The 17,500-nt window shown below is 35.2% G+C and overlaps 1 protein-coding gene across 1 annotated transcript in view; it reads right to left on the reverse strand.

Moving 5' to 3' along the window:
- The window catches only part of LOC133642468 (xylosyltransferase 2-like), a 38,720-nt gene that overhangs the window by 13,550 nt on the left and 7,670 nt on the right, over positions 1 to 17,500 (reverse strand). Inside the window, exons 6-8 of the mRNA XM_062036659.1 lie at positions 14,694 to 14,774; positions 11,740 to 11,956; positions 7,024 to 7,200 (exon numbers count right to left, since the gene is read on the reverse strand). Coding sequence (XP_061892643.1) covers positions 7,024 to 7,200; positions 11,740 to 11,956; positions 14,694 to 14,774 — 475 coding nt within the window. The remainder of the gene's footprint in view (positions 1 to 7,023; positions 7,201 to 11,739; positions 11,957 to 14,693; positions 14,775 to 17,500) is intronic.

The following is a 17,500-nucleotide window of genomic DNA, read 5'->3' on the forward strand; positions in this document are numbered from 1 at the left end:
TGTTTGTACGTTGATGTTACATCCATGATGTCGTTCACAACAACACACCAGATGAGATGTGTTGTGTGTCTATGATTGTTTGTACATTGATGTTACATCCATGATGTCGTTCACAACAACACACCAGATGAGATGTGTTGTGTGTGTATGATTGTTTGTACATTGATGTTACATCCATGATGTCGTTCACAACAACACACCAGATGAGATGTGTTGTGTGTCTATGATTGTTTGTACATTGATGTTACATCCATGATGTCGTTCACAACAACACACCAGATGAGATGTGTTGTGTGTGTATGATTGTTTGTACATTGATGTTACATCCATGATGTCGTTCACAACAACACACCAGATGAGATGTGTTGTGTGTGTATGATTGTTTGTACATTGATGTTACATCCATGATGTCGTTCACAACAACACAACAGATGAGATGTGTTGTGTGTGTGTGATTGTTTGCACGTTGATGTTACATCCATGATGTCGTTCACAACAACACAACAGATGAGATGTGTAGTGTGTGTATGATTGTTTGTACATTGATGTTACATCCATGATGTCGTTCACAACAACACAACAGATGAGATGTGTAGTGTGTGTATGATTGTTTGTACATTGATGTTACATCCATGATGTCGTTCACAACAACACAACAGATGAGATGTGTAGTGTGTGTATGATTATTTGTACATTGATGTTACATCCATGATGTCGTTCACAACAACACAACAGATGAGATGTGTAGTGTGTGTATGATTGTTTGTACATTGATGTTACATCCATGATGTCGTTCACAACAACACAACAGATGAGATGTGTAGTGTGTGTGTGATTGTTTGTACGTTGATGTTACATCCATGATGTCGTTCACAACAACACACCAGATGAGATGTGTTGTGTGTCTATGATTGTTTGTACATTGATGTTACATCCATGATGTCGTTCACAACAACACACCAGATGAGATGTGTTGTGTGTGTATGATTGTTTGTACATTGATGTTACATCCATGATGTCGTTCACAACAACACACCAGATGAGATGTGTTGTGTGTGTATGATTGTTTGTACATTGATGTTACATCCATGATGTCGTTCACAACAACACAACAGATGAGATGTGTTGTGTGTGTGTGATTGTTTGCACGTTGATGTTACATCCATGATGTCGTTCACAACAACACAACAGATGAGATGTGTAGTGTGTGTATGATTGTTTGTACATTGATGTTACATCCATGATGTCGTTCACAACAACACAACAGATGAGATGTGTAGTGTGTGTATGATTGTTTGTACATTTATGTTACATCCATGATGTCGTTCACAACTGCACAACAGATGAGATGTGTTGTGTGTGTATGATTGTTTGTACATAATGTTGCATCCATGATGTCATTCACAACAACACAACAGATGAGATGTGTTGTGTGTATGATTGTTTGTACATAATGTTACATCCATGATGTCGTTCACAACTGCACAACAGATGAGATGTGTTGTGTGTGTGTGATTGTTTGTACATTAATGTTACATCCATGATGTCGTTCACAACAACACAACAGATGAGATGTGTTGTGTGTGTGTGATTGTTTGTACATTGATGTTACATCCATGATGTCGTTCACAACAACACACCAGATGAGATGTGTAGTGTGTGTATGATTGTTTGCACGTTGATGTTACATCCATGATGTCGTTCACAACAACACACCAGATGAGATGTGTTGTGTGTGTGTGTGATTGTTTGTACATTGATGTTACATCCATGATGTCGTTCACAACAACACAACAGATGAGATGTGTAGTGTGTGTATGATTGTTTGTACATTGATGTTACATCCATGATGTCGTTCACAACAACACAACAGATGAGATGTGTAGTGTGTGTATGATTGTTTGTACATTGATGTTACATCCATGATGTCGTTCACAACAACACAACAGATGAGATGTGTAGTGTGTGTATGATTGTTTGTACATTGATGTTACATCCATGATGTCGTTCACAACAACACAACAGATGAGATGTGTTGTGTGTGTGTGATTGTTTGCACGTTGATGTTACATCCATGATGTCGTTCACAACAACACAACAGATGAGGTGTGTTGTGTCTGTGTAATTGTTTGCACGTTGATGTTACATCCATGATGTCGTTCACAACAACACAACAGATGAGATGTGTAGTGTGTGTATGATTGTTTGTACATTTGTTACATCCATGATGTCGTTCACAACTGCACAACAGATGAGATGTGTTGTGTGTGTATGATTGTTTGTACATAATGTTGCATCCGTGATGTCGTTCACAACAACACAACAGATGAGATGTGTAGTGTGTGTATGATTGTTCGTACATAATGTTGCATCCATGATGTCGTTCACAACTGCACAACAGATGAGATGTGTTGTGTGTGTGTGATTGTTTGTACATTGATGTTACATCCATGATGTCGTTCACAACAACACAACAGATGAGATGTGTAGTGTGTGTATGATTGTTTGTACATTTATGTTACATCCATGATGTCGTTCACAAGTGCACAACAGATGAGATGTGTTGTGTGTGTATGATTGTTTGTACATAATGTTGCATCCATGATGTCGTTCACAACTGCACAACTAATGAGATGTGTTGTGTGTGTGTGATTGTTTGTACATTGATGTTACATCCATGATGTCGTTCACAACAACACAACAGATGAGATGTGTAGTGTGTGTATGATTGTTTGTACATTGATGTTACATCCATGATGTCGTTCACAACAACACAACAGATGAGATGTGTAGTGTGTGTATGATTGTTTGTACATTGATGTTACATCCATGATGTCGTTCACAACAACACAACAGATGAGATGTGTAGTGTGTGTATGATTGTTTGTACATTGATGTTACATCCATGATGTCGTTCACAACAACACAACAGATGAGATGTGTAGTGTGTGTATGATTGTTTGTACATTGATGTTACATCCATGATGTCGTTCACAACAACACAACAGATGAGATGTGTAGTGTGTGTATGATTGTTTGTACATTTATGTTACATCCATGATGTCGTTCACAACAACACAACAGATGAGATGTGTTGTGTGTGTATGATTGTTTGCACGTTGATGTTACATCCATGATGTCGTTCACAACAACACAACAGATGAGATGTGTAGTGTGTGTATGATTGTTTGTACATTTATGTTACATCCATGATGTAGTTCACAACAACACAACAGATGAGATGTGTTGTGTGTGTGTGATTGTTTGTACATTGATGTTACATCCATGATGTCGTTCACAACAACACAACAGATGAGATGTGCTGTGTGTGTACGATTGTTTGTACATTGATGTCATATCCATGATGTCGTTCACAACAACACAACAGATGAGATATGCTGTGTGTATGATTGTTTGTACGTTGATGTTACATCCATGATGTCGTTCACAACAACACAACAGATGAGATGTGTTGTGTGTGTATGATTGTTTGTACATGATGTTGCATCCATGATGTCATTCACAACAACACAACAGATGAGATGTGTTGTGTGTATGATTGTTTGTACATAATGTTACATCCATGATGTCGTTCACAACTGCACAACAGATGAGATGTGTTGTGTGTGTGTGATTGTTTGTACATTAATGTTACATCCATGATGTCGTTCACAACAACACAACAGATGAGATGTGTTGTGTGTGTGTGATTGTTTGTACATTGATGTTACATCCATGATGTCGTTCACAACAACACACCAGATGAGATGTGTAGTGTGTGTATGATTGTTTGCACGTTGATGTTACATCCATGATGTCGTTCACAACAACACAACAGATGAGATGTGTTGTGTGTGTGTGTGATTGTTTGTACATTGATGTTACATCCATGATGTCGTTCACAACAACACAACAGATGAGATGTGTAGTGTGTGTATGATTGTTTGTACATTGATGTTACATCCATGATGTCGTTCACAACAACACAACAGATGAGATGTGTAGTGTGTGTATGATTGTTTGTACATTGATGTTACATCCATGATGTCGTTCACAACAACACAACAGATGAGATGTGTAGTGTGTGTATGATTGTTTGTACATTGATGTTACATCCATGATGTCGTTCACAACAACACAACAGATGAGATGTGTAGTGTGTGTATGATTGTTTGTACATTTATGTTACATCCATGATGTCGTTCACAACAACACAACAGATGAGATGTGTTGTGTGTGTATGATTGTTTGCACGTTGATGTTACATCCATGATGTCGTTCACAACAACACAACAGAAGAGATGTGTAGTGTGTGTATGATTGTTTGTACATTTATGTTACATCCATGATGTAGTTCACAACAACACAACAGATGAGATGTGTTGTGTGTGTGTGATTGTTTGTACATTGATGTTACATCCATGATGTCGTTCACAACAACACAACAGATGAGATGTGCTGTGTGTGTACGATTGTTTGTACATTGATGTCATATCCATGATGTCGTTCACAACAACACAACAGTTGAGATATGCTGTGTGTATGATTGTTTGTACGTTGATGTTACATCCATGATGTCGTTCACAACAACACAACAGATGAGATGTGTTGTGTGTGTATGATTGTTTGTACATGATGTTGCATCCATGATGTCATTCACAACAACACAACAGATGAGATGTGTTGTGTGTATGATTGTTTGTACATAATGTTACATCCATGATGTCGTTCACAACTGCACAACAGATGAGATGTGTTGTGTGTGTGTGATTGTTTGTACATTAATGTTACATCCATGATGTCGTTCACAACAACACAACAGATGAGATGTGTTGTGTGTGTGTGATTGTTTGTACATTGATGTTACATCCATGATGTCGTTCACAACAACACACCAGATGAGATGTGTAGTGTGTGTATGATTGTTTGCACGTTGATGTTACATCCATGATGTCGTTCACAACAACACAACAGATGAGATGTGTTGTGTGTGTGTGTGATTGTTTGTACATTGATGTTACATCCATGATGTCGTTCACAACAACACAACAGATGAGATGTGTAGTGTGTGTATGATTGTTTGTACATTGATGTTACATCCATGATGTCGTTCACAACAACACAACAGATGAGATGTGTAGTGTGTGTATGATTGTTTGTACATTGATGTTACATCCATGATGTCGTTCACAACAACACAACAGATGAGATGTGTAGTGTGTGTATGATTGTTTGTACATTGATGTTACATCCATGATGTCGTTCACAACAACACAACAGATGAGATGTGTTGTGTGTGTGTGATTGTTTGCACGTTGATGTTACATCCATGATGTCGTTCACAACAACACAACAGATGAGATGTGTTGTGTGTGTGTGATTGTTTGCACGTTGATGTTACATCCATGATGTCGTTCACAACAACACAACAGATGAGATGTGTAGTGTGTGTATGATTGTTTGTACATTTGTTACATCCATGATGTCGTTCACTACTGCACAACAGATGAGATGTGTTGTGTGTGTATGATTGTTTGTACATAATGTTGCATCCATGATGTCGTTCACAACAACACAACAGATGAGATGTGCTGTGTGTATGATTGTTTGTACATAATGTTACATCCATGATGTCGTTCACAACTGCACAACAGATGAGATGTGTTGTGTGTGTGTGATTGTTTGTACATTGATGTTACATCCATGATGTCGTTCACAACAACACAACAGATGAGATGTGTAGTGTGTGTATGATTGTTTGTACATTGATGTTACATCCATGATGTCGTTCACAACAACACAACAGATGAGATGTGTAGTGTGTGTATGATTGTTTGTACATTGATGTTACATCCATGATGTCGTTCACAACAACACAACAGATGAGATGTGTAGTGTGTGTATGATTGTTTGTACATTGATGTTACATCCATGATGTCGTTCACAACAACACAACAGATGAGATGTGTAGTGTGTGTGTGATTGTTTGTACATTTATGTTACATCCATGATGTCGTTCACAACAACACAACAGATGAGATGTGTTGTGTGTATGATTGTTTGTACATTTATGTTACATCCATGATGTCGTTCACAACTGCACAACAGATGAGATGTGTTGTGTGTGTATGATTGTTTGTACATAATGTTGCATCCATGATGTCGTTCACAACAACACAACAGATGAGATGTGTAGTGTGTGTATGATTGTTTGTACATTTATGTTACATCCATGATGTTGTTCACAACTGCACAACAGATGAGATGTGTAGTGTGTGTATGATTGTTTGTACATTGATGTCATATCCATGATGTCGTTCACAACAACCCAACAAATGAGATGTGTAGTGTGTGTATGATTGTTTGCACGTTGATGTTGCATCCATGATGTCGTTCACAACACAACAGATGAGATATGTTGTGTGTGTGTATGATTGTTTGTACATTGTTGTTACATCCATGATGTCGTTCACAACAACACAACAGCTGAGAAATGTTGTGTGCGTGTATGGATTGTTCTTCCTAGCTTTAGCTTCCTCCTTTCAAGCTGCCGTCTTCACATTGTTTAGTTCAGGATGTGTTTCGGGGATGAATGATTATTTTCCCAAACACATGTTCCTTCTCCTCACAATGACAACATTTCTCTCACATGTACGTCAATTTCCAGGATATTCTGCATTTAACACTGGATTTCATTTTATTGGCCAATTCTGTGACTCCGTCCGCGTTTACGTGAACGCGGAAATGCCTCACATTTTTTGTTGGGTCTAGTAAATATTGATGAGGCATACTAGTGCTGTGTTAAGTAAAAAGTGGTAACCATGGTGGCATCCGAACGTCTCGTAGACGTGGTCTTGTTTTCACTCACTCATCCGTCACAAGAGTTTGCATGCACGTGGCGCAGCCAATTAATCGTTTTTATGATTACAATAGCTTCACGATGGCGAGCAGGCGAAATAGAAACGTGATGAATTGTCCAGCCGTGGCGGTAACACAACATGAGCGCATGCGACTCCCACTCACCTGAATGCGAATGAGGTCCTGTGGTTTGAAGTCGTTGGGGGAGCAGCCGCACCAATCCACAATGTGCTTGTACTGGCATTTACAGCCCAGCTTACGGTTCCAGTTGGTCACACGGAGGTTATTGTCCACCAGGCTGTCGCACATGTGACTGTTGCCAAGCACCGTGTGGAAGAAGGACTGAGAACAGGCACGAAGGACAGTATTTAACATGAGGTTCTATTTTACTGCTGTCCAACAACTACAATGTTCTATCTAATGAGTGGTGAGAATTCAATTCAGTTAGTAACAATTGACTATCATTGATTTTTAATTCTTATGATACAAAACCCAAAACCAATTTGGCACGTTGTGTAAATGGTAAATAAAAACAGAATACAATGATTTGCAAATCATTTTCAACTTATATTCAACTGAATAGACTGCAAAGACAAGACTTTTAAGTTTAGAACTGAGAAAAACATTTTTTTTGTGCAAATAATCATTCACTTAGAATTTAATGGCAGCAAGACATTGCAAAAAAGTTGTCCCGGGGCCATTTTTACCACTGTGTTACATGGCCTTTCCTTTTAAACATTTGGGAACTGAGGAGACCAATTTTTGAAGCTTTTCAGGTGGAATTCTTTCCCATTCTGGCTTGATGTACAGCTTAAGTTGTTCAACAGTCCGGGGGTCTCCCTTGTGGTAATTTAGGCTCAATAATGCGCCACACATTTTCAATGGGAGACAGGTCTGGACTACAGGCAGGCCAGTCTAGTACCCGCACTCTTTTACTATGAAGCCACGCTGTTGTAACACGTGGCTTGGCATTGTCTTGCTGAAAGAAGCAGGGGCGTCCATGATAACGTTGCTTGGATGGCAACATATGTTGCTCCAAAAGCTGTATGTACCTTTCAGCATTAATGGTGCCTTCACAGATGTGTAAGTTACCCATGTCTTGACCACTAATACACCCCCATACCATCACACATGCTGCCTTTTACACTTTGCGCCTGATGGTTCTTTTACTCTTTGGTCCACAGTTTCCAAAAACTATTTGAAATGTGGACTCGTCTGACCACAGAACACTTTTCCACTTTGCATCAGTCCATCTTAGATGAGCTCGGGCCCAGCGAAGCGTTTCTGGGTGTTGTTGATAAATGGCTTTGGGTTTGCACAGTAGAGTTTTAACTTGCACTTACAGATGTAGCGACCAACTGTAGTTACTGACAGTGGTTTTCTGAAGTGTTCCTGAGCCCATGTGGTGATATCCTTTACACACGGATGTCGCTTTTTGAAGCAGTACCGCCTGAGAGATCCAAGGTCACGGGCCTTGCCGCTTACGTGCAGTGATTTCCCCAGATTATCTGAACCTTTTGATGATATTACGGAGCGTAGATGGTGAAATTCCTAAATTCCTTGCAATAGCTGGTTGAGAAATGTTGTTCTTAAACTGTTGGACAATTTGCTCAAGCGAGCCTCGCCCCGTCCTTGTTTGTGAATGACTGAGCATTTCATGGAAGCTGCTTTTATACCCAATCATGGCACCCACCTGTTCCCAATTAGCCTGTTCACCTGTGGGATGTTCCAAATAAGTGTTTGGTAAGCATTCCTCATCTTTCTCAGACATTTTTGCCACTTGTGCCAGCTTTTTTTAAACATGTTGCAGGCATCAAATTCCAAATAAGCTAATATTTGCCAAATATAACAAAGTTTACCAGTTCGACCGTTAAGTATCTTGTCTTTGCAGTCTATTCAATTGAATATAAGTTGAAAAGGATTTGCAAATCATTGTATTCCGTTTTTATTTACCACTTACACAACGTGCCAACTTCACTGCTTTTGTAATTAGATTTATAATGATGATGATGAATTAGTCTGCATTAACACATTCATTTTGAAAGCCCTGGTTGTTTGTAAAGAATGTTGCTGCAGGGTGTGTTAACTGTAAAGGTTTTATAGTGAGTGCTTTCGTATCCTCTTTTGTTACACACAATTGCAAAGTCAATAGTATACAATAACTAAACAAAAGCAAAAATTTGTGTCTACTCTTTGAAATCCTTTGCCCTCACAGACCTCCTGTGTTCAGGGAATTATTCATGAACAACAACCCATTTATTCAAATAAGATGTGAATGCATTGGCCATCAATTGTTGTTTACATGCTTGTTTGTGTCCATAATTCATTTATACACCATTCCCTTACAAGAAATAACAGCAATATTGCTAGCTTGCAATCACGTGACTTATAAGCACTTCTGGGTTTCAGGCGATGGTCTAAACTTATGAGGCTACTGTTTATTTACCTGCATCTTGAACGCATCATAAAAAATCCCCTCAGCTCCCCCCAAAATGGATTAACTGGCTGGAATAAAAAAGACAATATAACAAACATCCATAAACATGGACGCATGTGAAAAAGTGCAATATATTCATCTGTACAGTAACCTATTTATTTATTTATTTATTTATTTATATAAGCACCTTATTGCTTTTTTATCCTGCACTACCATAAGCCAATGAAATGAAATTTCGTTCATATCTGTACTGTAAAGTTATAATTTGAATGACAACAAAAAGGAAGTCTAAGTCTAATCAGGGCAGATTTGGGCCTGTTTTGAAAGCCATCATGAACACATATTTAAAATGGGATGTAGTGGATTTTTACACTCTTAAGAAAAATAATGTTTGAAAGATTTAAACCATTCATCATCACCAAGAGGTTACTGCTCCCTCACTTCATTTGACACAAGGATTTAAATAAAAAAAGATTGGAAGCACATCATGTCTTTACATCTGAGGGGTCCACAAATTAAACATCAATCGGTGAAAGACAACGATGGACTTATTGGTGCATCTCTAAGTAACGTATTTGATTGACGTAACGAGTGCCGTGCTGCTGTGATCGTGACGCTAAATGAGAAAAAGTTTGTTTGCAGTTGATTTCCTGCTACAAATATTAATCTCATCCACTTCATGTCTGCAGTTGTTTTTATGCTGTGAAGTTGATATTTTGTCTCATTATTTATCTGTTGTTTAGCAATGTTTGCTAGCGATATCAAGTTTGAGTATATGCTAGTATATATATTTATTAATACTATGAAGGATATTTTCTTCATGCTAACAAATATCACCAAAGACACTATAATGTGGTCATCCGTGTAGAATTAAGATCTAGTCTTTCCTGCACAACAACAACTAAGCTTTTAGTTTGTTATGAAATAGGACAATGAAAATATGGTGGATTGGACCAACAATCACAATATTTATTACTAGGACTTAACATGACGTTAGTTTATTTGCACAAGCAGGTCTTCTAGGTATATTTAGGCATAGCAGCCACAGAAGAACACAAACTAATCGTCCTTTCTCTACGTTTAGTTCTGCTCTCTAACACTACTACAATAAAGACGATTGCATCACAGAAAGTTTCTCAAACAAATCAAATGTTCAAACAAGCATTTTACAAAGTGATCACTGCAGACACGAGCATGGTCCGATTGTATTCCACTAGATGATGAAAGGGATATTTTAACAGCCATTTTGTTTTTCCCTGACTATTACCTTTGTGAACCACTTCTTTCTGGACTCTTTCCTATGTCTCTATTTGAACGACTGGAACACCCAAGAACAAAACAACATTACGACATTGTTTGCTTAACTCTACACTCACTCTCACTTGTTTTAATGCTACGCTCAAGCTGCTCGACCATCGTGTCAATTATCATGTCAATTATGTCGATTATCAATAAATTATTCTATCATTTATCATGCAAATTATATCAATTATGTAAATTATATCTATTACGTCAATTATCATGTAAATTATATCAATTATCATGTCAATCATCATGCCAATTATTATATCAATTATCAAGTCAATTATGTCGATTATTAAATCAATGATCATGTTAATTATAATATCAATTAGCATGTCAATTATCATGTCAACTATTATATCGATTGTCAAATATGTCAATTATCATATAAATTATGTCCATTATGTCAATTATCATGTCAATCATCATGCCAATTATTAAGTCAATTATGTCAATTATCATGTTAATAATAATATCAATTAGCATGTCAATTATCATGTCAACTATTATATCGATTATGTCAAATATGTCAATTATCATATAAATTATGTCCATTGTCAATTACCATGTCAATTATCATGGCAATGATCGTGCCAACAACTATCATGTCAATTGTTATGTCAATTATGTCAAGTATCATGTAAATGATATCAATTATGTCATTTATGATGTAAATTATTGTATCAATTATGTCAATTATCATGTCAGTTATATCAATTATCATGTCAACTATGTCACTTATCATGTAAATAATGTCAATTACCATGTCAATTATGTAAATTATCATGTCACTTATGTAAATCACCATGTCAATTATCATGCCAACAACTATCATGTCAATTATCATGCCAATTATTATGTCAATTATGGTGTCAATGATCATGTCAATTAAAAATGGATGCAACCCAGCAAAAAGGGACACTTCACCTGCAGTGTCCACTATTTATTTCACACTCACGCTGCTTGATTTGTTTTTTATCAAAAATTACTCAATCCATTTTAACTCACTGAACTGTATCGGATGGAACCGTTTTAAAACAATGAGGTGGTATGGTCAACCCCAAATATGGAAGGACTGGTGACATTGTCACCATGTGAGACAGGTGGAAGAAGTTAAATGTCATGGTGGTGTGTCCACTCACCTCAGCAGGGAGCAGAGCGTAAGAATAGAACTGCTTCAGCCCCGACACCAGGTCATCCTGGGAGTTGATGACATAGTCCACGAAGCGGCGGGTCAGTGCAAACCAATCCGAGCCACCGGAGACTTCCAGGCCATCTGGGATGGTGCGGACTCCCAGGCGCCACATGTGGTTGTCACACTCATGGAAGAGTCGATCCAGGCCCTGCTTCTTGATAAACCTTGAAGACCAAGAACACATTCAGTTTGTTATCCAGCGTTTGGTGCTCACTCTACTCCTTCCAGGAACTGGACATTTGACCATCATTCTTTACTTCATTGCTGACACACTGTGCAGATCTTCATTAGTAGTCAGGGCCTATACCGATTATTAGTAGTCAGGGTCGATACTGATTATTAGTAGTCAGGGCCTGTACCGATTATTAGTAGTCAGGGTCGATACCGATTATTAGTAGTCAGGGCCTATACCGATTATTAGTAGTCAGGGCCCATACCGATTATTAGTAGTCAGGGTCGATACCGATTATTAGTAGTCAGGGCCGATACCGATTATTAGTAGTCAGGGCCGATACCGATTATTCGTAGTCAGGGCCGATACCGATTATTCGTAGTCAGGGCCCATACCGATTATTAGTAGTCAGGGCCGATACCAATTATAAGTAGTCGGGGGGATACCGATTATTTGTAGTCAAGGTCCATACCGATCATTAGTAGTCAGGGCCGATAACGATTATTAGTAGTCAGGGCCGATACCGATTAAAAATACCAAAAAAAGCAAGATTAAATATAACTAAATAAATTAAAGAACAACTAAATCCCATAGGAACCGAACGGACACCACCAAAAATGAGAAAAACAAACAAAAGTACCAAGAAAAGCAAGAATAAATACAATTAAAAACATTAAAGGCCTACTGAAATGAAATGTTTTTTATTTAAACGGGGATAGCAGATCCATTCTATGTGTCATACTTGATCATTTTGCGATATTGCCATATTTTTGCTGAAAGTATTTAGTATAGAACAACGGCGATAAAGTTCGCAACTTTTGGTACTGAATCACATAGGAACCAAAAGGAAATAACCAAAAATTAAGAAAACAGACAAAAATATCAAAAATAGCAAGATTAATACAACTAAATAAATTAAATAACTAAATCACATACGAACCAAAAGGAAAGAACCAAAAATGAGGAAAACAGACAAAAATACCAACAAAAGCAAGATTAAATATAACTAAATAAATTAAAGAACAACTAAATCACATATGAACCGAAAGGAAAGAACCAAAAATTAGGAAAACAGACAAAAATACCAAGAAAAGCCAGATTAAATATAACTAAATAAATTAAAGAACAACTAAATCACATATGAACTATAAGGAAAGAACCAAAAATTAGGAAAACAGACAAAAATACCAAGAAAAGCAAGATTAAATATACCGGTAACTAAATAAATTAAAGAACAACTAAATCACATAAGCAAGGAACCAAAAATGAGGAAAACAGACAAAAATACCAAGAAAAGCAAGATTAAATATAACTACCGGTAAATCCAAAATAAAGAATAACTAAATCACATAGAAACCAAAAGGAGAATAAATATTAACTATTATGTTGAAAAATTTTATCAACAAAAAAATAAATCAAAGGAAACAAAACTAATGAATAACTAAACGAAATAGTGCTCTAAATAACTATTATACAAAAGAAAATGTGTGTAAATATTTACTATTCAAATACAAAACATATACTTCACTATCTATTTATTTTGTACATACTAAATACTGGTATCATATGTGTAAATAATTACTAGTCACATACAGAACTTATTTACTTTACTATTTATTCACTTTTATAAACTAAATACTGGTATTATATGTGTGAATATTTACTAGTCACATAAAAAAACGTATCTACTTCACTATTTATTTATTTATTTATATATACTAAATACTGGTATCATGTGTGTAAATATTTACTATTAACATACAAAACTTATCTACTTCACTATCTATTTGTATATACTAAATACTGGTATCATGTGTAAATATTTACTATTCACATACAAAACTTATCTACTTCACTATCTATTTGTATATACTAAATATGGGTATCATGTGTAAATATTTACTATTAACATACAAAACTTATCTACTTCACTATTTATTTATTTGTATATACTAAATACTGGTATCATATGTGTAAATATTTACTATTAACATACAAAACTTATCTACTTCACTATTTATTTTTATATACTAAATACTGGTATCATATGTGTAAATATTTACTATTCACATACAAAACTTATCTACTTCACTATTTATTTATTTTATATACTAAATACTGGTATCATATGTGTAAATAGTTACTATTCACATACAAAACTTATCTACTTCACTATTTATTTTTATATACTAAATACTGGTATCATATGGGTAAATATTTACTATACACATACAAAACTTATGTTATTTATTTTTATATACTAAATACTGGTATTATGTGTGTAAATATTTACATACAAAACTTATGTACATGACTATTTATTTACTTTGTACATATTAAATACTAGCGCTTGTCTCCCTCTATGTTGTGATATATATATATATATATATATATATATATATATATATAATATGATGAATGATATATGGCCATACAGACTTCAGGTTCGAGGTGATTGCCACTTATTGGTGCTCTGTCCACTTCAAGTCCATGAGTAAACATTGTTAAATGTCACAGAGCAAATAAGACAATATATTGTTTTTATCTCCATGTTGAGAGGAGTATAAACTAGGGATGACAGTACCAGTAGGTGTTGGCCCACCTCATCAAACTGCACCACGCTCCACCGAGCAACAAGCCTGCTGGCGTAGGCTCGGTACTACTTTCCAAGTGTGGCCTTGGGACTGTTCAGCTTTTAATGCTTTGCACTTTAAGGCGAGACCACTCACCGGGCGTTCTCTCTGCCGTGGGATTTGAGAAAGTTCTTGTCTCTGTGCTGTGATAGGAAGGCCACCAGCTCATCGTTGGTCCTGAGGGGTTACAGAGCGCAGGAGGAGTTTAGGGACCCTAAAAGTGTCGCACTTCACACAAAAACCAACCATGCAACCTTTAAAGCCAAAATACACGTGTCCAAAGTGTGGCCCGGGGGCCATTTGCGACCCGCAGCTAAGTTTTTAACGGCCGGCGGCACATTCTAAAAATACTACTACGAAAAAAAGCATAAAAGGTGGAATAAAAGAGTGAAGTGAAACTTAACAAGAAGAAGTTGCAATTTTGACTCTAAAAACACAAAACTGCCATGCAGGCTGTTTTTGTCTTTAAAACTGTCATTGCTCTAAAAAATAATAATGAATCAAAATCAATGTTATGAATTATTGACATATTTAAGGCTCCAATTACTTCACATCAAATATTACACTTTGACATTTTTTATGGGAAAATGTTACATATTTTGTGTTTTTACCATTAAAAAATACAAAGTTTTCTATGACAAAAAAGGACATTGAACAAACAAACAAAAAAACAGGAAAAAATAGAAACTTATAATCAACGGATAGATCTAAATTTGATCTCGAGATTCATGTGTTGAAAGTAAAACAATAAAAAAATCGTATTTTTAACACTTTTATTGAGTGGGGCCCTTTTGGATCTCTGAGAATTTTAGTGGGACTTTTTAAACTGTCATTGCTCAAAAAAAATATTAATAAAAATAAACGTATTTTGGGGAAAAATATTGCACAATTTGATGTTTTTGCCGTTAGAAAATACAAGTTTTTTATGACAAAAAGGACATTGAAGAAAAATAAAACCTTATAATCAACAAATAGATGTGAAGTTGATCTAGAGATTTATGTGTGACTTCATTTTAACACTTTTAATGAGTGGGAACCTTTTGAATCTCCAAGAATTTTAGTGCGATTTTTTTTTTTAAACTGTCATGACTCAACCTTTTTTTTTTAAAATCAAAAATCAACGTGAATTATTGACCTATTTAAGGCTCCAATGACTTCACATCAAATATTGCACTTTTACATTTTTTTTAATGGGAAAATGTTGCATATTTTGTGTTTTTGCCATTAAAAAATACAACGTTTTCTATGACAAAAACAGACATTGAACAAACGACAAAAAAAAAAGAAAAAAGAAAAAGAATATTATAATTAATGGATAGATCTAAAGTTGATCCAGAGATTTATGTGTTGAAAGTAAAACAAAAAAATATCATCTTTAACACTTCTAATAAGTGTTAAAGATAAGCCCTTTTGGATTCCTGAGAATTTTAGTAAGACTTTTAAACTGTCATTGCTCAAAAAAATAATAATGAATCAAAAATCAACGTTGTTATAAATTATTGACATATTTAAGGCTCCAATGACTTCAGATCAAATATTCCACTTTGAAATATTTTGGGGGGGAAATATTGCAAAATGTGATGTTTTTGCCATTTAAAAATACAAGTTTTCTATGACAAAAAGGACATTGAAGAAAAATAAAACCTTATAATCAACAAATAGATGTGAAGTTGATCTAGAAATTCATGTGTTGAAAGTAAAAGAATAAAAACTCAAGTATGACTTCATTTTAACACTTTTAATGAACACTTTTGAACCTCCAAGAATTTCAGTGGGATTTTCTTTTAAACTGTCATGACTCAAAAATCAATGTTGTTATGAATTATTGACCTATTTAAGGCTCAAAATGACTTCACATCAAATACTACACTTTGACATTTTTTATGGGAAGATGTTGCATATTTTGTGTTTTTGCCATTAAAAAATGTTTTCTTTAACAAGAAGGGCATAAAAGACAACCAACTAATAATAATAATAAAAATGTGTATCGGCAGATAGATCTGAAGTTGATCTAGAGCAGGGGTCACCAACGCGGTGCCCGCGGGCACCAGGTAGCCCGTAAGGACCAGATGAGTAGCCTGCTGGCCTGTTCTAAAAATAGCTCAAATAGCAGCACTTACCATTGAGCTGCCTCTATTTTTTAAATTGTATTTATTTACTAGCAAGCTGGTCTCGCTTTGCTCGACATTTTTGATTCTAAGAGAGACAAAACTCAAATATAATTTGAAAATCCAAGAAAATATTTTAAAGACTTGGTCTTCACTTGTTTGAATAAATTCATTAATTTTTTTTACTTTGCTTCTTATAACTTTCAGAAAGACAATTTTAGAGAAAAAATACAACCTTAAAAATTATTTTAGGATTTTTAAACACATATACCTTTTTACCTTTTAAATTCCTTCCTCTTCTTTCCTGACAATTTAAATCAATGTTCAAGTACATTTAATTTTTTTATTGTAAAGAATAATAAATACATTTTAATTTAATTCTTCATTTTAGCTTCTGTTTTTTCGACGAAGAATATTTGCGAAATATTTCTTCAAACTTATTATGATTAAAATTCAAAAAAATTATATTGGCAAATCTAGAAAATCTGTACAATCAAATTTAAATCTTACTTCAAAGTCTTTTGAATTTCTTTTAAAATTTTTGTTCTGGAAAATCTGGAAGAAATAATGATTTGTCTTTGTTAGAAATATAGCTTGGTCCAATTGTTATATATTCTAACAAAGTGTAGATTGGATTTTAACCTATTTAAAACATGTCATCAAAATTGTAAAATTAATCTTAATCAGGAAAAATTACTTATGATGTTCCATAAATTATTTTTTTTATTTTTTCAAAAAGATTCGAATTAGCTAGTTTTTCTCTTCTTTTTTTCGGTTGAATTTTGAATTTTAAAG

Source organism: Entelurus aequoreus, linkage group LG25 (assembly GCF_033978785.1).
Source record: "Entelurus aequoreus isolate RoL-2023_Sb linkage group LG25, RoL_Eaeq_v1.1, whole genome shotgun sequence".
NCBI lineage: Eukaryota > Metazoa > Chordata > Actinopteri > Syngnathiformes > Syngnathidae > Entelurus > Entelurus aequoreus.